Source organism: Gavialis gangeticus, unplaced genomic scaffold, assembly GCF_001723915.1.
Source record: "Gavialis gangeticus isolate Ggan-Ray unplaced genomic scaffold, GavGan_comp1, whole genome shotgun sequence".
Taxonomy (NCBI): Eukaryota; Metazoa; Chordata; order Crocodylia; family Gavialidae; genus Gavialis; species Gavialis gangeticus.
This window is the reverse complement of record NW_017729032.1, coordinates 43,504,280-43,527,783: the sequence shown is the minus strand read 5'-3', so window position 1 is coordinate 43,527,783 and position 23,504 is coordinate 43,504,280. Positions and strand designations below refer to the sequence as shown.

Below are 23,504 nucleotides of genomic sequence, written 5' to 3'. Positions count from 1 at the left end.
CCCTCACAAAAATGTCTAATTTGTTGATTCAAACTGAGCTGGCCTAGGTTTTTTTGGTAGTTCATAATTTTATAGCCATCAGTGGGTACATCTGCATGGCAATTAATATGATGCAATTAATCTCCAGAGCCATTTGAGATGGAGGGAACTGCTCCTGGGTGCAACATCTACACGTGCACCTGGGACAGCCTCAGTTTGAGCTGGGATGGATCAGGCCCCCAACAGGCTGGACTGACCGGGTGCAACTTATGCCTGTGGTTGGCATCCATGCATTTGTTTTAGCACATTAAATTGCTCTGCCATAAGATAGTACTGTCCCCAATGCAAATTTTAACTTACTGCGCACTAATAGAGGCACACATGTAGATGGGGACACTTTGTTGCAGAGCCAATTAGTCTACTCCATAGTAAACTGAAAGTGTAGTTGCACCCAATATATTCAAAGGTATAGTGCGTCTTCCTTCTTCCTTTTGGACTTGCAGCATATCTGAAAAAGTTGAACTTTTTCTTTTCAGCTAATTACCTTGTTCATAATTTCACAAAACTACTTAAGATGAACAATTACGACCTTGTATGTCTGGGAGGAAATGGAATCGAGATATGCTATATAGCCTGTTCAGAATTATCAGCTCTGCATCTGGTCTGCCTCTTCACTCTTTGTATTCAACATGCAGTCTTCCTCACCATTCATCATTATCATGTCAAAGAAACCTCCTTAAACGTAGCCACAAACCTGATATCTATTGGTATGCTTATGGATATGTCAGAAGTGGCCAGCTTGTGGCATAGGTGCCACAAGTGGCAGGGGCAGCCTCTGAATGGGGCACATGGCAGGTTGGGGAGGGGGCAGGCAGTACAGGGCAGGGGGCAGAAAGCAAATCATCGTATCAGCCAGGAAGCACAGAGCAGGGAGCAGAACAGCAGAGTGGGCAAGGGAAAGGGATCACAGAGGCACTTGATGAGGGGAAGGTAGAAGGTTAACTTGCTCCAGAAAGGGGCCTCTGATGGGAAGGTTGGCCCCCACTGGTATAAGACATGTATGTTTACTGTTTTGTGTTTTTAACCCAGTGCCCCATTTGAAGTTGCCTGGTTATATCATACTTTAAGTTTTAGCTTTAAAAAAATGCCTTTTTTCCCCACCCCTGTAGCTTAATGCAATGGCGAACAGAGCAGCAGGTAAAGGCTATGAAAATGAGGACAACTACTCTAACATTAGATTTCAGTTTGTCGGCATTGAAAATATTCATGTAATGAGATCCAGCCTGCAAAAACTTCTAGAAGGCAAGTTTTTGTTCTACCTGTATAAAGTTTGCTTGTTCTTTGGGTGGGGAGGTGGGGAATGAGAGGTTGGTTAAAAACTGGATACGTGATCTTTTTATGGTCATTGAATTTTTAATGTTAGTTTATGCAAGGAATACAAATCTTACTTTTCCTTACTGCATTGAATTTAGTAGTTGGTGTGCTATGTCATTTGAGGGGCTGGGAACTGATTTACTGTGAATTTTTTGAGGGAGCTTTTATGAATGGTTAATTATTTGTCTTGATGGAAATATTTCAGTATGTTAAATATTTCTTGGGCTAGTTCTGTTCATGTGCCAGATGATCTACAGGAGACGGTTTGCAGGGCTTGATATACATTTATAAATCCCTAATGACATCTGAAGAACTCTAGAACTCTTGGTTCAGGGATGATACCTTTTATTAGACCAACTGAGAAATCACAAAAAATATACTTTTTTTCTGCAAGCTTTCAGACCCAAAGGAACAGACTTCCATCTTCAGCTTCCTCTGTGAAAAAATGAGGTTTGTCTTCTACCCATGGGGACTTTTGACTAACTTTAATTTTCCCTGAGCCTGAGGAAGAGCGTGTGTGCTCGAAAGCTTGCCAAAAAAGGTAAGTTTTTTGTGATTTCTCAGTTGGTCTAATAGAAGGTATCATCTCTGAACCAAGAGTTCTAGAGTTTTTCAGATGTCATTAGGAATTTATAAATGTATATTAAGAAGCTCATATTCCCACTAAGTGTACTATTTAATTCTTCTCCAGGTGCTGAAAGGGGTTTGTATTGCTTGTTAGGTCACAATAAGAATTTCATAACTGCAGTCACTGGAAATTCCTGTAAAGGTGCACACTGCCATTAAGGGTCTCTGTTCTTTTTAACTCTAACCTTTGGAGACAGTTCAGATTCCAGGACAGTGCTCCAGCCTGGATCTGGATTCACCACCTCGGAAAAGACGATGGTGCACATGTGACTTATTGGATGAATCAGTGTGACCAGTCTCAAACCCAGTGAGTCTGCTCCCATCAGCAAGGTGTCATCCCAGATATGACAGGCAGGTTTCTGGGGAAAAAAAGCTCATAGGCCAGAATCAGAGGCAGCCTACCTCTAGAAACTATAAGGAGAAAAATTGGCTTCTCCTGCACTGTGTGAAGTTCAAAGAAAAATTACACAACCTTGTAAAGATTTTGGTAGGTTTTGGTAAAGTTGATGTATGGAAATATGACAGAATAATAACCATGTCTTTCAAAACCAGGATGTAGAGGCAGGACCTTTCTCATTAGGTCCCGAGGCCATCAGGATAGGGAACAGTGCATCTGAGTCTAACTTGTCTCTGTGCTAAGCAGCTTTAGTGAGCAGCATTCCAGTCACAAGTGAGACATCAGCATTGATCCTTTGCAACATGTTGAAATGGGATTTTTCTTTTGGCAGAAATACCTTATACAGCCCTCACCTTCAGCTGCTGCCAGCCCCCCACCCCCCTGGCTACCCTAAATTCACTTGATTCCAAGGATCTTTTACAGAATAAGACCAAACTCTTCCATGATTATTTACTTAATGTTAATGGAGCCAAGATAATTCAGGTTCTCCAGCATACTGAAATCTGTCAGTCTGCCGGGTGAAGACATTACTTCTGGCTACAAGTACTCACACCTAAAATCCTTTCACAGCCTGACTGATATTGGACAAAGGAAATTCATGTTCTGTATCTGTTTGAGATATTAAATAGCAGGAAAATATTCTACAAGGCTACCCTATTTGACACAATGGTCAAGATAAAGTAATAGATTCAGAGGAGTCTCAATCTTATCTATACATAAAATGGCCATCGGGGATCTGTTCACATGAAGGGCATTTCTTTCACTAGATCTCATGGGATTGGTATCCCATGCAAAAAAACAAATGTTCTAACTGCTGTTTTCTTAGATTCAAAGCTCCCAACACAACTGCTTAGTATCGCTGCTTGTAAATTACCATATCAACCACAACTTGAAGAAAAAGTTGCTGTCTGGATGTTTGAGGAGTCAGTGTTCTGTCTTGTATAGCTTTGCTTGAAAAAGAGGCCAGCAAACAAAGATCTGCATGTTTTGCAAGTGTGCAACATCATTTTCCCTTTGAAAGGTTTTCTTGCCAACTACAAAAGCTAATATTGGGGAAGTGAGGAGGTTTGTGGGCTTGTTTTATAATGAAATCACGTTCTACAGAAACTACTGGTATAGGTCTCCTAACATGTTTCGAAATATTTTCTACTTTTAGTTGGTGAAGGGATTCTTATTTTTATTTGTAGTTATGCTACAAGATGTCTGTGCTAAGTATGCTGCATCTTTGCTTCCTTTAAATAAGAAATATACTTTACCTCAAGGGGCATGTGATCTTATATTAGCCAGTGAATAATTGCATTGTTTTTTGATGCCTAGATTTATCCAGTAAGGACAATTGATCCAAATTATTCTGTTTTCCATGCTCTAGGTCAAGCCACACTTATCTGAATGCCAAGCAATCAATGTTTATATTAAAAACGGTAGGCTTATGGCCTTAGACTAACACAGCTACAACCAAAAACCCTATGCTAAAAACTGAATTGCAGGTCAGAAGTCATTACCAAAAGATGATTACATGAGAGAGTTACAGATGCATTGTTAACATGGCTGTAAAGATAGATTACCCCAAGAGTCAGCTACATAAAATACAGCCCTCTGCTGATTTAACTCGGTTGAATCCAGTGTAAATTACCCTTAGTAAACGTGCAGTAAGAGTATGTTTGTGTAAGTATTTGTCCACAGTTATTCTATGGAACTATTTGCTTAAAGCTAATGGTCTTACCATCTCCCCTGCCATGTAATATCAAGACACTAATATGACATGCTGCATGCAATTGCTCTAGGAGAGCTGATCTGTCTACTCCATACCTTGGTGTGATTTTTACATTGTAGTAAAAAACCAATATGAACAATACTGCTGGAAATGTGTCCTCAGATTGATATCATCTGCAGGACTGAGGATGCTCTTCATTTTCCTTCCTCCATTATTGTACATTATTGAGGGTAGGATGGTGGAGTTTACAGTAAACAAGAATGGTACATGTGTTCTGGAGACATACACAGAAAGAACTTTATTTCTTCCCTGTTTTTCCCCCTCCTTCCCTTCCACTTACGTAAATACTACATTCAGATTACTTTTGTTAAAAAATGACCCATTTTATTCTGGAAGTTTTATAGGTTACTCAGTACTCTAAATATAGTCTGGTAATGATGTACTCTCTTTAAATATTTTGGTGGGTTAGGGTTGTCGAGTATTTACCTTGTGCTGTCCTGCTCTGTAAGGCCAAGTAGCGCTTTTTACTGTGACTGATCAGCTTTACTCAAATGTTGTCTTTGTACCCTTTTGGCAATGCAGACCTAGTTTCTTCCTCTTTTATAACCCAGTCAATCTGCAGTCTATTTTATATGGAGAAATGTATTATTATTGTTCTGTACGTATTTCTGAAATGTTGAGAATTTAAGTACTTCTTGAAAAGAAAGAACAATGTTTTTAAATACCTTTCTAAAATAGAGAAAGGTGGCCTGATATTTGCATTGTCATGTTACTCCCCATGCCCCCCCTTACAGTGATAGGATGTTAAATGACTTTTTTTTTTTGTCTTTCAGTCAGTGGTATAAGGGGTTTGTCTGTCAACGATTTTTTGTCTGGCTTGGAGAACTCTGGCTGGCTGCGTCATATCAAAGCTGTATCGGATGCTGCTGTCGTCTTGGCCAAAGTAACTTGCACACCTCATCTTTTTTGGGATGTCGGGGTGGGGGAGGTTGAAGATGTACTTCATGCTCTTGACTTGTTCCTGCAGCAAAAATAATAACATTTGATTTATGTACTTGCTCTGTTGGGTGTTCTGTTGTATTTGTGCTAGGTATGGACATTACACTTCTACTAAATAAATGATTGGAAACTAGTCTGTGCCTGTAATGGAACAAAAGTTTGGTGCACACAACAGCTCCCCCCACAAAAGGGCAAAAGCGTGTTCTGTTCACTACTGATCTAAACTATGCTGCTTACAGAAAACTGTATAACTTAGATGTATAGTTTTACAGCAAGTCCATTTGGTAGAAAAAATAACCTATGTGCCTGTTTTGTGTCTTAATTGACTTTTGAATGTGAAACAGCCCCCTTTCCATTGTGGTGAAAGGATGTTAGCTTAGCTATATTTTTATAAGAGATCTAACCATCAAATATATTATTATATATATAACGGGTGGGGGGAAGGGGAGTTGGAGGAAATTATTAAAAGCTTTGAGTACTTCACATGGCCATGATGCTAACTAAATCGGTTCTAACTTTTGGAGTTCAATTGCAGTTTTCCTTTAGATAGTTAAATCGGCTAACTTCAAGTACTGCCCTTCTCCCCAGTTCAGTCTAATAAACAACTGCCAAAGAACTGCTTGGGCCTAAAGGGGATAGGGTAAGCAGGTTTTTACTGCAACATCTGTTTTGCAATTGGTGTTAAGTAGCTAACTTTATATTAATAGAAAGAGAAATAAAAATTGCAGCAAACACGCTTCAAATAATAACAAAAACAAATTAATTCACAGGCTGGCAAAATGCTATGATGTGGTATTCTAGTCACAGAATAGCATGCAGTAGGGAAGTGGTTCTCAACATTTTTAGATTCAAGACCCCTCTGAAAATGTCAGCTCTTAGTTTCCTCTCTTTTTTTTCCATAGTCAAAAAAAGAAAAGTGTGTAATTATTTTGCAAAGAACTCAAACCACAACAGGGCACAATGCTTGTGACACTATGGATTTCTATTTGAAATCTCTGGGTTTAAGCTATGAATCGTGTGTAGGTGTTTGCACACATAAAAAGTGCTAATATTGTATGGTACTGTGTGGCATCCTGGATGCCAGGATTCCCTTGTTGAGAATCACTGTTAGCGTAACTGTATGAATTGGAGCTGTTTTGGTTGTGACCTTGGAAGGGTAGGGTAGCAGTTTAGTGCCCTTGTTAACTCGGATATTTAGTTCATGAACTTCTACTGGCTTTAATATTAAAGTATGTACAGGTCATATACTTTTAAGAGGGTATTTACTTTTGAATTAGGTATGTTTTATGTTTTAAAGCTGTCCCTAAGTGTGCCTGGTATTTTTTCTTAAATGACCATTCCTAGCAACTATCACCTTATACTAGTCTTTTATCATACACTTTTCTAAATGTTTTTCTGCTGAATCTTTACATGCACATCTCCACCTATGGATAAATTCTCCATAGACAAAACACTCACTAGCACCACTACCAAAAGGGACTTGGGGGTCATGATTGAGCACAAGATGAACATGAGCCACCAATGCAATACTGCAGCCAGCAGAGCAAACAAAACCTTGGCTGACATCTATCGATGCATTTCAAGCAAGACCCAGGAAGTCATCGTCCTGCTGTACTTGGCCTTGGTGAGGCTGCAGCTGGAGTGCTGCGTCCAGTTCTGGGCTCCACACTTTAGGAAGGATGTGGAAAAGCTTGAGAGAGTCCAGAGGAGAGCCATGCACAGGATCAGAGGGCAAGACAACAGGTCTTATGAGGGGAGGCTGAGAGGCATGGGACTCTTCAGCCTGGAGAAGTAAAGGCTCAGGAGGACTTGGTGGTAGCCTATAAGTATGTAAGGGGTGTGCATCAGGAACTAGGAGAACATCTGTTCTCCAGGGCACCCTACTTGAAGATGAGGTTTAATGGTCATAAACTCTGGGAAGACTTTTTTAGGCTGAACATAGTAAAAACTTCTTTACTGTCAGAGTCCCCAGAGTCTAGAATAGACTTCCCCCCGAAATGGTACAATCACCTACTCTGGACACCATTAAGACCCAGTTGAATGCTTATGTTGCTGGGATTATTTGAGCCCAGCAGACTTCCTGCCCCTTGGGCAGAGGGCTGGACCTGATGATCTTGCAAGGTCCCTTTCTGCTGTAATGTCCATGAAAACGCGCTCTCTCATACTTGAATCTGTACTACACTTTTTTATCTCATAGCATAGCAGCACATACAGGTATGTTTGAACCATGAAGATTTGTTTGGGGAGGTGGGGAGTGTGTTGTTGCTTGTAAATATGACATTATCATGTCTGCTAGGCTTATAGCTGGAAAACTGAGGCAGTAATTCTTGCCATAAAGATTTCTACCACCTGAAGTAGCACTAGAGTGTTTTAAAGTAGGCTTGGGATTACTTGAAATTAAAAAGCTAACATCTCTCAAAATGTGACTTGCAAATATTTAGATCAATGAAGCATGGCTTCTTGTTTTGAATCTTTCTCATACCCCTAAATTCTTGATGTAGAACGGACAGAATTTTTACAAATGCCCAGTACCCCATATTTGTTTTGTGGGATTTTGATGTATAGTTGAGCCTCTTCCTAGCAGCCTATTGAGACTAGGTGCTACCAGATATTTGGCTGTGAACAAATAGTAGAAAATGAGCACCTAGTTTCAAGAGCAAAGAGGGAACTAAACCTTGTCTTTATCATGCAGAGCTTGATAGCTTTGCAAAGGGAAATTCCCAACATTGGCACTGTTCAACATGGTTTGCAGCCAGAAATCTCACACTGTGCACTGCCAGGTGAGCCTCAAGTACTGTCCCTAAATATGTACTGTCATGCAAGTTTTGGAGTAAACTGAACTTTTGAAATTTATTTAAGAAATTATGGAACATATGCTACTAAGTTTTGTTTTCATTTTGCAGGCAATAGTAGTTGAAAATGCAAGTGTGTTAGTACACTGCTCTGATGGCTGGGACAGGACTTCCCAAGTTTGTTCCCTTGGTGCTCTCTTACTGGATTCCTATTACAGGACAATTAAAGGATTCATGGTGAGCATTTTTTTCATATGGCTAAATTCAGTTGCCTTTTAAGTCTAGGTATGAGAATATGAGCTTCCAAATGTGAAGTATAACAGGATAGATAAATTGCTGCCTGTTGATTTTTATTTTGCTTTTGTAAAATAAACAAGTTCAAATCAGAACAGTCTGTCTGCATGTCTCCCATTGGAAAGCTATATCAAGTTATATGGAAAAGCATTATAAACTTTTTATTCATCAGCATTCAGAGTAGCCATGTACTGAACCTGAAGGTAAGCTAAAGTAGTAATTTTGGTAATCCACAGTCTACTAATATACTTCATAATCTGCATTCAAAAATCATCAAAATACCTTGGCAAAAATCTTGTACCTGATACTGCTGTATTGTCATCTGGCATCCTGTTTACACACTTTATTTCATGGAATTCACTGAATTTGAAAGGCAACATTTAAAACTAGTAGAATGAGTAGTACATAGAACTTGTCATAAATACTACTAAAACCAAAAGTTTAGTAGGTGTCAAAGCCATCAAGCTTTCTCAGGGGTTAAGGGGTATAAACCCATTAACGGCTTGAAATTATGGAGATGATTCTCTTATAGACATGTCCACCATGGAGTAAGAATTACAGCTTTTAATAACTTTCATATGGCATTTGGTACTGATCAGTTGGGCAAGCTGCAAGTATGATCTGATAAGGCAGTGCTGTCCCAATGGAACCCTGGGGGCTGAATGCAGCCTGTAAGAGGTTACTATGCAGCTCCTACCAAGCTGCTGCCACCTCTTTTCACACCTCTGCCCCACTTAATTGCTCCCATCTCAGCTGAGATCTCTAGGTTCCTCCTCCCTCCCCTCAGTTTTCTCTTCCTACTCCCACCCCAGGGGTGTAGTACAGCCCACGGTACGGGGTGACCCCATGGTACAGTACAGCAAGGGAGCTGAAGGGGGGTGGCATTGCTAGTGTAGGCAGAAACTCCCCCTTCCCTTATTGTCCCTCCCCCCACTTCACACTACCTGCTGCAGGGCCTGGGAGTGTAGCCCAGGTGTCTGTGACTTGCACTAGCATAGCCCCTGGGGCATATGGCCCTATCCCCATGCTAAGGCAATCCTTTTTCCTAATAACAGCTCATATTTATAGAATGTACTAAAATACTCCCATGGAAGGGGAGGCCTCCCCTCTTACCATCCATGACTTTTTCCAGTTACCACCAACTGACCTACATTGATGCTTCTTGTAGCACATGGTGCTATCAGTGTTCCCAAAATGTAGAAGTCATACTCTACTGATGCATATTGGTGTGTATTGCTATAAATTTTTTAAATTACAGGAACATATGAGAATACCTTCATCTGGCACTTTTTCACCTGCTCCCTAATTTGCAGAAGTCAGCTTATATGACTTCATTAAGCTCTTCTATAGTGAATTTGGTTTAACAAAGCCACTTAAGCTGTTGAGTCAACTAAACATTTTATACTTTTTAAAAAGATGTAAATAGCTTTCAGACTGGTTGCAAGTATATTAAGCACACTTCTTCCTCTTTTTGAGTGATTCATTTTCAGTAGTCAAAAGTTGTCATGAAGCCATCGGGACTCAAAATGGTGTTACTGCACTCTAGTGTAGTAAATAAATTGAACCTGAAAATGAGGTGCATGTCTATGGATAGTTCAAGATAAATGGACAAGCAAAGAAGTTGCATGATTTCTTTACATCAAATTTTATTTCTTTTTCTCTCTAGGTTTTAATAGAAAAGGACTGGATCTCTTTTGGACACAAATTTTCTGACAGGTAGATCGTTCTCATTGGCCAAAGCAAAATTTTGCAGATTTATCAATTAGTGATTTGTATACATTTGTACAGTGAAGTTAACCATAAATATGTTGTTAACAAAGGCTTAGTGTTTTATATTAACATTTACATTCATATGGATTTTTATTAACCTAATACCATATTTTCTCACATACAACACATCCTTTTACCAGAAAACACCTGCTGGAAGTTGGAGTGCTCATTATATGCAAGTAATACAGTAAGAGCAGGTTTTGCCATTTATTGTTGAAACTGCAGCAAGCCACAGGAAGCAGAACAATGAGCAGGCTTGGCTCCCTAGCTGCTGCTACAAAGTTACTATAAGGAAAGATCTCTTTCTTCATTTTCCCTTTCAGAAAGATATAGCAAGGCTGCTTGTATGCAAGAAATATGGTAATGTGTGAAAGTCTAATGCCTAAACATAACTGTAGCATTGATGGAACTCTTGACAACAAGTAAGCAAGTTCTGCAATAGACAATGCATTATCTTCCTTATTTGAACACCTATAGGATAATTGTTTCTATATAGGAATTCTGAACTCTGGCTTTCAAGAGCTACATGACAATAGAGGAAATAGATAAGTAAGCAGTTAATGTTCTTAAAGACATGGCAGATCTTCTTACTCTTGCTCTTTGTGAAATGACAAGAAAAGTAGAGCAGTGCTTTTATTGAGCACCAAATTCTCATCAAGTGTGATCACTTTAAATACAGTTGCACCTGTGTAGAGTTTACAAATCTCAATGTATAACACTTCTTCTTTAGCCATTCCAAGTATATGAAGCTCTAAATGTGCTCTAGGCTAAAGAAATGGTCTGTTCTGTTTTCTTTAGAATGTACTAATGAACTGTTAAAATGAGTTAACTCTCAGATCCTGGTGATGAGCTCCATATTAAATTAGACATTTATAACTCATCAGTTCTGTAAATTCCTAATTCTTGCTTTCTCTTGTATTGTTGGGAACAATGGTTGTCCAACTGTAGTACTTGAAATGATTATCTCACTGAGGTTTACTAGCTTATTCCGAATGGTAGATTTTGAACATACTGTATTAAAATTGGAAATGTAAAAAAGCTAGTACTGTTTCTTTTTTAATTGCAGTTCTGTAGCAAATGGTAGTTATATTTTGTGACATTGAAAACCCCAGATAAAAAGAAACTGATTTCAACAGAAGTAGCTGAATGAGGCACACTTTTACTCAAAATCTTATTTAGTTTAATTTTATCTTATGTAGTTCAAGGTAAATTTTAAAGTTGAAAAAAAATGTCAGGTGTATGCTGTAATGGATTCTTGTTCTGTTGTTTGGGCCTCCCCACAGTGTCCTTCCAGATCTTGGCTCACCTTGGATGGAGTTGTAGTATAGGTGCATCTTACTGAAATTAATGCATATTTTCTGTCTAGACAAATTATGAGGATTTTATTTACCCTTTTACGTTCTCTGATTTTCTTTATGGAACTCTATTGTAGATGTTGTCAACTGGATGGGGACCCGAAGGAAATCTCACCAGTGTTCACCCAGTTTTTAGAATGTGTGTGGAATCTGACAGAGCAATTTCCACAAGCCTTTGAATACAATGAGGCTTTTCTTCTTCAGATTCATGAACACGTTCATTCATGCCAGTTTGGAAATTTCCTTGGAAACTGCCAAAAAGAGCGAGAAGAACTCAAGTAAGCTGACGATTGTAAACATTCTTCATTTGCTCCATTTAAATAAGAACTTCTTTACATCTTCATCTTGGACTCTGAATAAAAGCAAGTGGACATGATCTGTAATATCGAGAAAATGGTTCAATTGCTCTGGGAAACAGCAAGTGTTCTTAGGCTTTTAGAGGCTGAAAACATTTTTCTAACTCTGAGGAAAAAGTTATGACAATATTTCATAAGGGAGGGGAGCATTCAAAGCCTTCCAAATGTCTTGTATCTCCCCAAAACTGTTGTGTGTTTTTCTTCATTTTTAACTTATTTTTGCAAAAATGTAAGTTGTATTGTTTACTTTCTGGTTCAGAATTGTTCCCTGTTCAACATGTCCTAATATTATTGTCAAATAATTGAAGTTGGCATAGAATTATAGAAAATTAGGGTTGGGAAGGGACCTCAGGAGGTCATGTAGTCCAACCCCATGCTCGAAGTAGGACCATCCCCGACTGGATCATTCTACCCAAAGCTTTGTCAAGCTGGGCCTTAAAAACATCCAGGAATAGAGATTCTACCACCTCTCTAGGTAACCTGTTCTAGTTCTCTCTCTCTCTCCTAGCAAGAGAGTTTTTCCTAATACCCAACCTAAACCTCCCTGGCTGCAACTTGATACCATTGCCCCATGTTCTGTCATCTGTCACCACTGAGAACAGTCTAGCTCCATCCTCTTTAGAACCACCCTTCAGGTAGTTAAAGGCTGCTATTAAATCCCACCTTGGTTTTCTCTTCTGCAGACTAAATAAACCTAGTTTCCTCAGCCCCTCCCCATAAGTCATGTGCCTTACCCCCCTCACCATTTCTGTTGCCCTCTTCTGAACTGTCCCCCACTTGTCCGCATCCTTTCTGTAGTGGGGGGCAGGTCCAAAACTAGACACAGTACTCCAGATGTGGCCTCAACAGTGCTGAATAGAGGGAAAGAATCATTTCCCTCAATATGCTGTTTGGCAACAAGGGCACAATGATGACTCATCCATCTTATTGTCCACTGTACCCCCCAGGTCCTTTTCTGCAGAGCCACTGCTTAGCCAGTCAGCCCCCAGCCTGTACTGGTGGATGGGATTCTTCCATCCTAAGTGCAGGACTTTGCACTTGCCCTTGTTGAACCTCATGAGACTTCTTTTGGCCCAATCCTCCAATTTGTCAAGGTCACTCTGAATCCTACCCCTACTCTCCACTCTGAATCCTAGACCTACTATACCCCCCCCCCAGTGTGGTGTCACCTGCAAACTTGCTTATGGTGCAATCCATCCCATCTTTCAGATCGTTAAATGAAGATTTTGAACACAACCAAACCCTGGGGCACTCCACTTGATACTGCCTGCCAACTAGACATCGAGCCATTGATTACTACCCATTGAGCCTGACAATCTAGCCAGCTTTCTGTCCACCTTACAGTCCATTCATCCAACCAACCCATACTTGCTCAGTTTGCTTGCAAGAATGCTGTGGGAGACTTTATCAGAAATCTTGCTAAAATTGAAGTATATCATGTTCACTGCTTTTACTGCATCCACAGAGCCAGTTATCTCATTATAGGAGGCAATCAGGTTGGTCAGGCATGACTTGCCCTTGGTGAATTCATTCTGACTGTTCCTGATCACTTTTTTCCTCCTCCAAGTGCTTAGAAATGGATTCTTTGAAGACCTACTCCATGATTTTTCTGCGGACGAGGTGAGGCTGACTGGTCTGTAGTTCCCTGGATCCTCCTTCTTCCCTTTCTTAAAGACTGGCGCTGTGTTTGCCCTTTTCGAATCATCTGGGACCTCTCCCTGATTGCCATGAGCTTTCAAAGATAACGGCCAGCAGCTCTGCAACTGTAGCAGCCAACTCCCTCAGCACCCTCAGATGCATTGCATCTGGCCCCATGGACTTGTATACATCCAACTTTTCTAAATAGTCCCTACCCTATTCATTCACCACTGAGGGCTGCTCACCTCCCCAAACTGTGCTGCCCAGTGCAGTAATCTGGGAGCTGACCTTGCCTGTGAAGGCCTGAGGTAAAAAAAGGCATTGAATACTTCAGCCTTTTCCTCCTCCATTTGTCACTGGGTTGCCTCCCCCATTCAGTAAGGGACCCACACTTTCCCTAACCTTCTTGTTCCTCTTGTCAGTCACTTCTTGGTTTGTGGGGAGGATATCTTAGATTCCAGCTGGAAAACCTTCCTGTAAACACAGTTTGGTGCTGACAAATGCATTTGTGCTTGCAACTGTAAAGAGACCATTCATTGTCTCCAAAAAATCAGTTTGAGAATATAACTACTAATGAAATCAGTTGCTGCATTCAGACGAGTATGAATGTGCGATGTGTGGTGCTACAGATCTGTGTGCACCGTCATACACTGCACATGCAGGTATTCCCAGAGCTGCTACCTTGCAGCGTGGGGGCTTTTTTTTGACTCCAGGAGATGCTGGGGTGAAAAAAAAATGCACACAAAAAAACTGTGGTGGCGCAAGTGGCAGCAGAGCATGCCACCCAAAGCTAGATCCCGGTCAGCTGCAGTTGCACTCCAGCTACTGGCCAAGGTTACTGCTGTGGCTGCAGCCCTGGGAGGACCCCAGGTAAGGCTGCTGGGGCCAGCAGAATTGCTGGCTCCAGCCTCTTCTACCCAACTTGGGATAACCTGCTGTGCACCAGAGTGCATGTGGCCTGGACATTCCCTGGGGAAAGCAAACATCTGCATTTTTCCTGATGTGCACACTATGCAATTCCTGGTAAGAAGAACTGAGACCTACAAGAACAGTTTCAGAAATTCCATTATCCCAAGAATACTCGGTGCCTGGACACCTGGGTAAAAGGGAAGATGGGTGGATAGGATAAATGGGTATAGGTTTAGGCAAAATTCATGACCATGTTTTATTAATTATAAAGGTAAAAGGCAGCACTCTCAACTTGAATGTATCGGTTTGAAGGAGAGCTGAGTTTTAAGACCAAAAGCAAGCACTTAAATTTTTACTACAGTCAGATTGATTTTTACACTTCTGCTTGTTTTAAGGTTGAGAGAGAAGACTTATTCCTTGTGGCCGTTTCTCTTGGATGAACAAAAGAAGTATCTAAATCCTCTATACAATCCAGATTTGTCTCAGAAGCTTACCCTTTTGGAGCCAAACACAGTGTCCCTCAATTTTAAGTAAGTTCTGTTAGGTACAATATCTTGTTTCACTTCTGTCAAGACCGGCTTGTTTAAAACTCCAGTGGATTTTGTGCACGCAGGTTTTGGAGAAATATGTATCATCAGTTTGATCGCACTATGCATCCCAGGCAGTCGGTATATAATCTCATTATGGACATGAATGAACAAAATAAACAGTTGGAGAAAGACATGAAAGAGCTAGAAGCTGTGAGTATTATGAAACTTATTCTGCTGTGATTTGAATAACACTTATATTCATAATATTGTAATAATGATACCAGTTTCATTACTGTATAACCCTGCACTCTTACTCCCGTGCATTTTTAATATTTATACTGCATCCAATTTTGGTTTTTATATTGGTATACTGTGTGATATTCAGGAGTAAACCTGATCTAAATGTTCTCCTCTAAGGGAAAAAAAATCCTTGAACCTTCCCCACTATTTTACAGTTAGAAGGAAAAGTTTCATGTTACCAAGAGCAGTTCAGTATTGGTTTGATTGTATCCCAGACAGCTATTCTCTGGCTAGACCCCCATAATTAAATTAGACTAGGGTTGCACAGTATTATCCTGTAAGGAGGCCAGAAATGTTTTAATTACTTGAGCCACAATTGGAAGGGCACCATTATTTTCTCCTATCTTTCAGTCAGACTCACCAGGCACCTAAGGTGTGATGATCTATTAAAAGCATATAATTAAATCATGCTCTGCCTCTTGTACTTTACCGGTTCCTCTCTTGTTCCAGCAGGTCTATGAAGTAATAGTAACATGGGAATAGAGGGTGTATGGAAAGATGTCTTTTGAACATGCAGCTAAAATGTGTATGGGTGCAGTCCTTTAAGTTTGTCATCTTATTTTAGTACAAACTCATGAAGCAGGACATATTTTGATTCTTGAAAGCTTAGCTAAAAATAAGGTTTTCATCATCTTAATTACAATAAAATTTTAAATGCAAATTTTGCAAAATTTTTCAGAAACTTGAACCTAAACTATTTTCCTCCTATGGAAAGTGAGGCTTCTGAACAATAATACCATCAAGCTAATCCCTGCAAAATATTTGATCCAGATCAAATAAGAACTTCTTCTTTAAAGCTTGCATATGGTCTTCTGAAACCTTTAACTATTACCCCAAGTATGATTGTGAACTTTCTTATTTTTGTTTTGTTTATGAGTTTCCTTGAAAATAAATAATTTAATCTAAATCTTGACCTGCTACTTGTTATACTTGCTCTGAAAGCATGCTTCAACACTAAGAGGGACTGAAAACACTTTGCAGTCTAGGAATAGAAGTCAAAAGGATGAACATAAATTGGAGAGATGGGCTGTATGCAAAAAAGGAAATTCAACAAAATTTGTGGCCAGCTACAAATTCATTAGGGAGACGCAGCAAGGGATTGGAGATGCTCTGTTCACCAGGACACCTCTTGGGGTAACAAGGAACAATGATCACAAACTGACAGAGAGCAGATTTAGACGAGGTATCAGGAAAAACTTCATGGTAAGGGTGGCCAAAATTGGGAATGGGCTTCCAAGGGAGGTGGTGCTCTCCCCTACCTTGGGGGTCTTTAAGAGAAGGCTGGATAGGCATCTGGCTGGGCTCATCTGACCCCAGCACTCTTTCCTGCCCAGGGCAGGGGGTCAGACTGATCTGTTGAGGTCCCTTCTGACCCTACCAACTATGAATAAAAGGCAGAGAGTCTTGAAGAATGATGCATTGCAAAGTGTATTATTTAATTTACTATCCAGTTGATCCACATTGTTCTTCAGACATATTCATATCTTCATCTACATCACTTTCTCCCAATAAGCAGTTTTCATTATGATGTTTCATTCTTGCAGTTAGGCCCTGCATCTCCTTCTTGCACTGCTTACACTTGACACATTTTCATTTTTTACCCAGGGAAGGAATTTCTTCAAAATATTCCCAGATAGGTTCTCTGTTACGCCCAGAAGCCATGACAGTTTTTCTGTGGCAAAAGTGTGGGGGGAATATAGGAAGATGTGTGTGTACTGCTGAATAATGTCTTCCCTTTTTCTTTCCAGTCCACTCCACTTCCTTCTTTATTCTAAATACCCAGCATAAGAGAGAAACAATTTTAAAGTTCCCCTTTGTGATCCCCACACCGAGCTTTACTAAGATATTGTTCAAAAGAGCAAACTGGCCAGCTAGGACATAGCTTTGGACAAGCTATGTTTAAAGTGTTGATTTAATTCATTTGCTTTTTAATTTTTAATCTTTAAATATGTTGTTCAATGAAATGATGCAGCAGTACTAAGAAAAAATGTTAACAATTGCTGTTTCAGAAAATAAAAGTGAGAAATAAGCAACAAAATGCAGTCCTCACCAAGGAACCATTACAGTCTGTGCATCCTACGCTTAAAACTCAGTGCTTTAAGGAGCAACCTCTGTTACCTGCAACTGATGCTATTCGAACTATAGAGGGCAGCAACACAGCAGACAATCGCTACAGTGAATATATGGAGGAGTTCTCAAAAGCTGACCCTGCCGTTGTGAGCTTGGAGTATGGAGTAGCAAGGATGACCTGCTAACTGAAACATGGAGCTGTGCTCCTTTTTTTCCTAGACAGACTGAAATGCAAGGCAGATTATTGTGAAGATGATCTGTTGCTGCATGACCAAAAAACAAATTTGTATAACGGTGAGCTTTGTTTTTGTAGAATAGAACAGCATGCTGGTTGTTAAGTGTTTGCTGTTCTCTGAGAAATCATGAATAGAATTTAGCTGTATTCTTTTTTTAAAGGGGCATTTGGTTATTCATAGTAACTTAAAATTAAGGAGCGGTATGTGTTTGGATTTAACAAGTCAGTTTACACTAGATTACCTAAAACAGTAATGATACTTTGATATGTTTCTTGCAGCCAAACACAGATGGTTTCACAAGCTACTCTTGGGTGATCAAAGAAACTTGACAAACTTGCTATTTTAGGCACTGAAGCTGTGCGTGCACGCGCGCGCGCGCGTGTGTGTGTGTGTGTGTGTGTGTGTGTGTGTGTGTGTATATATATAGTATACAATATAAATATGTATCCACCCTATTTAATTTGTCATACACTGCTAACTTTCGATGTTTAAAGTGCCATGAAAAAACTTAAGTATATTTCAGATGATAATAGTTGGCCTTAAATCTGTCAAATTGGTAGCCTTCTAGACCTTGACTATTGCAGCCTGTAACATGAATTTGTTTACACTGGTATTTGCTTGAATTGTTCTTTCCTTAAAACCAGTTCAGACTTAAGAAATGTAACAGGCCTGAACAGTTACATGCAGTCAGCAAATGAAGCTATAAAATGTTAGATCTTCTATCAGTAATCACTGATTATTATTCCTCACTTTCCTATGCCTTTATCATATAAATTGTAATAGACTGACTAAGTCTTACTCTGGAAACTTAATGAGTTAACATAGCGTAAGTGAGACTAGTTTGCATACAGTTCTTCTTGTTGTGGTAAAGTGTGTATCATTGGCAGCAGTACAATGTGTAAATGGTAAAATTGGAGAAGTTTTTTCTTGTTTGGTATTCTGCTAATTGAAATGGTGGTCAAGTTCCCTTTTGGAGGCCTGTCCTGAAGTTTGCAACAGTGTATGATGCTCTGTGTTTGAACATTGGAATGAGAAGTTTGAGGAGCAGAATTTACTAATTTATATACACTTTCAAACAGCCTTTCCCCCCCTTTCATCTGCCCAGAATTCTGACTTCTGTCCTCTCATGAGAAATTAAATACATCTCTCGTACAGGTGAAACCTGTACGAGAGATGTATTTATTCTATACGGAGTACCCTTTTAAATTGAATTAGCTTCACAAAACAGCACAGCCCCTCTTGTCCAAAACCTGCAAAAAGACTTTTTAGATAATTGAAGAGAGGGCAAAAACTGTTTCTGGCCTCCAAGTGAGGAGCACATGAACAAACCAGTTGTACAGAGCAGCTGATTAAAAAAAAAAAAAAGTCACTATTTGGAACACAGCCTGTCAGAAGCCGTATCCCTTGGGAAGCCAGTTAATACTTTCATTTGGAGGATGCAGTACAAAACCTGAGATGAAACTAATCTTTAACAGGAAAGTTTGATGAGAAGGATTATACTGTGCATTTCACATGGTGCTAAAGAAAACCTGTCACTAGGGTCTTTTCTAGCTTCCACTAAAGGAAAGGGATTTTTGGCTGAGTACGAACAAAGTCAGATTACTTCTCTACTCTCTTTTTCTTTTTTGCCCAAGTTAAAGAAGTAAAATTGGCTTTGAAAAAAGTCATTGTAAAGTGTGAGCACTTAATGCTTACACAGAGTTATAGTCAACAAAAGGTATTAAATTTCTTGGGTGGTGGTAGATTAATGCCACTAGCTTTACACTTCTGGCTGCAGTGAAAGAGTTTAGTCTCATATCATCCCTAAAATCTATTTTGATAAAATTGCCAGCATGGCTCACAATTGGCAGGGTCTGTCTCTGCCCTAAATGAGATCCAGAGCTGTATTAGCCAGGGCAGTACGAGTTATGATCAGGTCACATTGGCAAAGCCATATGAGGATATCTGTCTGCCCACACCTGGCCAGAGTGTTACTCAGTTGTCCATTTCATTCGCTAAAGAAAAAATACGTGTGTACATACACCCCTATCTGTAAGGCAGGGTTTGTCAAAATCTTCACCCAAATACCTTTCAAATGTTCATAATAGCCCAGTAAAATATATTAACAGAACTATACTGCATGTTCTCCCTTCCTCACTTCAAGCACTGCAGTGGTGTTGATATATTTGCACTATGGTGTCTTACAGGTCTGCAGCAAAGGAAGGGTTTTTGTGCCTTGTTCTGTCATACTGGCTTTGGCAGCTTGGTCCTGTAATTTTTTTTTTTCTTCAAATGATCTTGACCTATCACACATGCACACAGCATAGGTTTAGCATTGAAAACAAACAGGGTTAGTGTTATCACATGCTTGTCTGGCTCTTATTGTGGTGTGACATGTACTTTGCTTGTCATGTTTGTTAATGGACACTAAAGGTTGTATTAATCTGTTTGCCAGTTTTGTGGCACGTGTATGTTTTACTTCAGAGCTTTAAATACATGCATACTCAGATGTCTGTCAAGGAGTAAACCTGTTCTCTTCTTTGGGATGCAAAAATCACTCATTGGTTCTTCTTGACTTTTTTTCTCTCAAAGGGGCTTTGTTGAGCATGAAGGGGATCAGCAAGACACTATTTTAGATCCTAGGGTATAGGCATTGTAAGTTGAATGAGAAGATTGTGAAAAACTACCTGCTCAGGCAAAAATCTGTTTGCCCTGTAGCTTTATTGTTCTGTTCAAAACAAACTGCTCTTCTTAAATGAGGAAGAGAATTTTACAAGGCTGCTTTGAACAAGTCATCTTGCTTGGCTCAAACAGTTCTTCTGTAGGCCTGCCAACTCGGCCCTCAAGGTCACCAATGAAAGAAGTTCATGCAGAGAGTCTGCTGTCCATCTTTCTCTTGCTGTTAAGGTTTATGCCAAAATCAGGAAGTCACCTGTAGAGAAGTAAGTAGAAAATGGCAAAATAAGGTCCAACCTAAATTTTGGCACTACTGCCAGGGCTCAACCATTTAGCTTGCTGGGGCCATGAAGTGTCCTTCAGAAAGGTTAAGAAAGAATTGATTCTTTAATTCTAGTTAGGTAGAGGGCTAGAGAATAAGTTTACTGGAAGGAGCAAGGGGAAAAAATAATTTCACTAGCTTATAATGTTCAAGAGGATGGGTATTTTTGTTGCCAATAGGAATGCTATGTCAAAGGAAAGAAATATAATGAAAGGTAGATGGTGTACCTCGAGTTGTTATAGAGCACTTGAACTGCTCCCCTTTCAGTCTCGTTGGTTCTGTGTCGGTTTTGGACTTTGGTATGTTCCAGGTATTGAAAAGGTTCTGTGGAAAGCCCTGCTTCATGGAGCTACTGCATCTAGTGTGTGTCAAATTTTGAAGATACATTTGGTGAGTTTTTAGTAGGGATTTGGAGTTTCTTGTGAGCTAAGTATGTTTCAGTCGTGCTTTGGATATTCTAGAATAAATGAACCGTGACCAAACTAGTGCTATTTTGTCAACCCATCTGCCTGTTTAAAAACAAAACAAACATTTTCTGGCATGGAAAAATTATTTAAATTTTCACATGAACTGAAGAACAAAGTGTAATTTTTACCCCCAAGAAAGGTATATAGACGGGGGTTAATAATTGTAGGGATGTCCTCTTTAATACCATTCTAAATGCCCAACTGTTCTGTTTTGTTGGACAACTGCCAAATCAGCATACTAAGAAAATTAATTAAGCAACACTGAGCTGAGCTTGTGCATTTTTCCACACATGTCCAATTACTAGTGACCTAAATCTAGGGTAAAAGCTGCCTGAAATCTAGCCTGTCCATTTATAGAGAAATCTACAAAAGCATCCCTTTAACCAAGCTTGCTGTCACCATATTTTACATAGAAGAGCAATATTTATTTCAGCAACAAAACTAAAATTGAAGTAGGAGAGATGCTGTTCCCTTATCTATGCAGATACTACACTACACATGCACCCTAGAAAGTTCTTGAAGGACATGCTTAAGTATCATTTTCAGCACCAGCTGTTTTTGAATGCCTTTTTATCATACTGTCACAGTAGCACATACACAAAGCTCTGAGATAACTTATGACTCTGAAAATAATACATTGTTAAAAGCACATAATAGATGCAGAGCTGTTACAAAGGCCCCTGCAGCTGTCCTGTCAAGAGGGAACAGGGCCAGAAAAGCTGTGTTTATCCACTGCCCTCTCAAGAAAAGTGTCATAAACAACCGAAGAAATGTTATGTAACTTTTTTTTAATGAATGCTATGGAAGTTATAGGGCTGGCCCCTGTACAAGCTGAAGTCCATCTTCCCAAACAAGTACAGCATGGGCTGAAAAAACTACCAGTATGTTTTCTCATGTGACTTTTATTCTGACTTGCACAGTGCATAGTTGCTCACTCATAACTTGACTAGAGCTCCAGGAGGGTTTGGCTGCTCTAGTCAAGTTTTTGGGCCTGTAGGGATATATCTGTATTCAGAGCTGCACCAAAGGAAAAGCATGGACCCACAGGACTGCTCTACTGCCATTTGTAAAGCAGAGTGCTGCTGAAAGCATTACTTGTTGTGGTGCTTGCTAACTGTATCCTTGAGGCACAGCAGCTATCCCAGTGTATTAAGACTACAGTTATGTAGCTATGCCTCTCCGTTACTCAAAACTTTTTCTAATGACACAGTAGCATTGGTTTAATGACCGTTTCATTTGGCCTATTTTAAATGTCTACATATAAAATTGTGCTACCTTAAAAGTTGTGATGTTGCCCTAATTTAAAGTGGTTTCAGCTTCTTTTACATGGATCAATCTTAAGAAAAGGCTTAGTCAGGTTGTCTGCTACACATCTCGTGCACACACCCTTTTAAAAGTAGGACAATGCTGGATCATGACATGTAGTGGGTAAGGGAAGGAACTGCCAAGTGAGTTGAGAAGGTATGTGTGGGGTCTGGAAGCAAACCATCAAACAAGTTTGTTCTTGGATGTCACATACCACATTGGTAGGGAGTTATCTTTTCATATGCTAGCTTTTGAGTAGGAAATAATTTACCTTGATATTTTTTGATGGTGGCAGCATTGGAAATGGCATAGGACTTTCTGAAATCTTGTTTAACCTACCACTATTCAGGTCACTTATACAACAGGCATAAGGAGATGGGATTACAATTTTGACCCTTGCTAGAAGTCTCTTGTATCTTCACAAAGCTGACATACATGTAGTTGCTGCTGCTTTGTATCTCCACATAGAGCTTTGCCAAGTGCTTTTCTTTTGAATAGGTTGGCAGGTGATCCTCATAAATATTCTGTATGTGTCCTTCACTGGTGCCCGCCCCCCCAGCATGTTTATTGCTTGAGCAGCAACCCTGATTGGGTGGGTTGTTCCATTGTTTCAGATTGATCTCAATGGTTTGTCCTGACAACCACTTTGTCGGTAGTTTCGCTAAGAAAACGGGTTAAGTTCTCAGGGATCTTACCCAGAACTAGTAAACTTGAAAAACATTACTTCAACCTTTCCTTTCAGGGTTTTTCTTTTTCTTTGGTGTACAGGAACTAGTGCCTCTCTAAACTTTCTCTTTATTAAATATATTTATCACACTTCAATTAAAAATGTGGCTATTTTAAGAAGACTCAGAGTGGTAATAGAAGTGAGAACTTTGCATAATAGTCTATCTTTGAAAATAGTTTGGCTGTTGTATTAATCCATAACTATTTATTGCTTTATATATTTACGTTCTGTAAAAGTAACTTACCTCTAGGCTGGATTCATGCTTTGATGTATATTGCTGGCAGGGAAAGAAACCTTTAGCAAGTAGAATTTTGTAATGTGTATTTTACTTGTATATGTTTTGAAAATTGAAATAAAAAAGTTTTATCTTAACCTTGCAGATCTGACCATTGAGTTGATTTGCTTCCAAGCCTGCAAATAATGGCACTGAATAGTCTCTGGAACAAAATTAGTGTTTTTATGGGAAGGCCATATCAGAAGATGATATGCAAGAGGACAGCAATGCACAAGCCATTCTGCAGTCCACCTATCCATTTTATTGTTGAATTCAACAACTTATAGGTTCAGGAGACTTAAATGGAGATAGCTCACTTTGCAACAGAGCTGGTATCTTGGCCAAGCCTGTTTTAAGCAGAGGCAGGGTAACCTAGTGACCTGAATACGTCTTCAAGAAAAGAGTGATCTTCAG

At 39.6% G+C, this 23,504-nt stretch overlaps 1 protein-coding gene across 1 annotated transcript in view; it reads left to right on the top strand.

The window, feature by feature from the left end:
- Positions 1–17,558, top strand: part of MTMR6 (myotubularin related protein 6) — a 52,842-nt gene extending 35,284 nt beyond the window's left edge. The window contains exons 7-14 of the mRNA XM_019524965.1: positions 1,149–1,281; positions 4,925–5,034; positions 7,994–8,119; positions 9,843–9,892; positions 11,379–11,579; positions 14,600–14,734; positions 14,818–14,944; positions 17,044–17,558. Coding sequence (XP_019380510.1) covers positions 1,149–1,281; positions 4,925–5,034; positions 7,994–8,119; positions 9,843–9,892; positions 11,379–11,579; positions 14,600–14,734; positions 14,818–14,944; positions 17,044–17,289 — 1,128 coding nt within the window. The 3' untranslated portion in view covers positions 17,290–17,558. The remainder of the gene's footprint in view (positions 1–1,148; positions 1,282–4,924; positions 5,035–7,993; positions 8,120–9,842; positions 9,893–11,378; positions 11,580–14,599; positions 14,735–14,817; positions 14,945–17,043) is intronic.
- Positions 17,559–23,504: the final 5,946 nt, after the last annotated feature.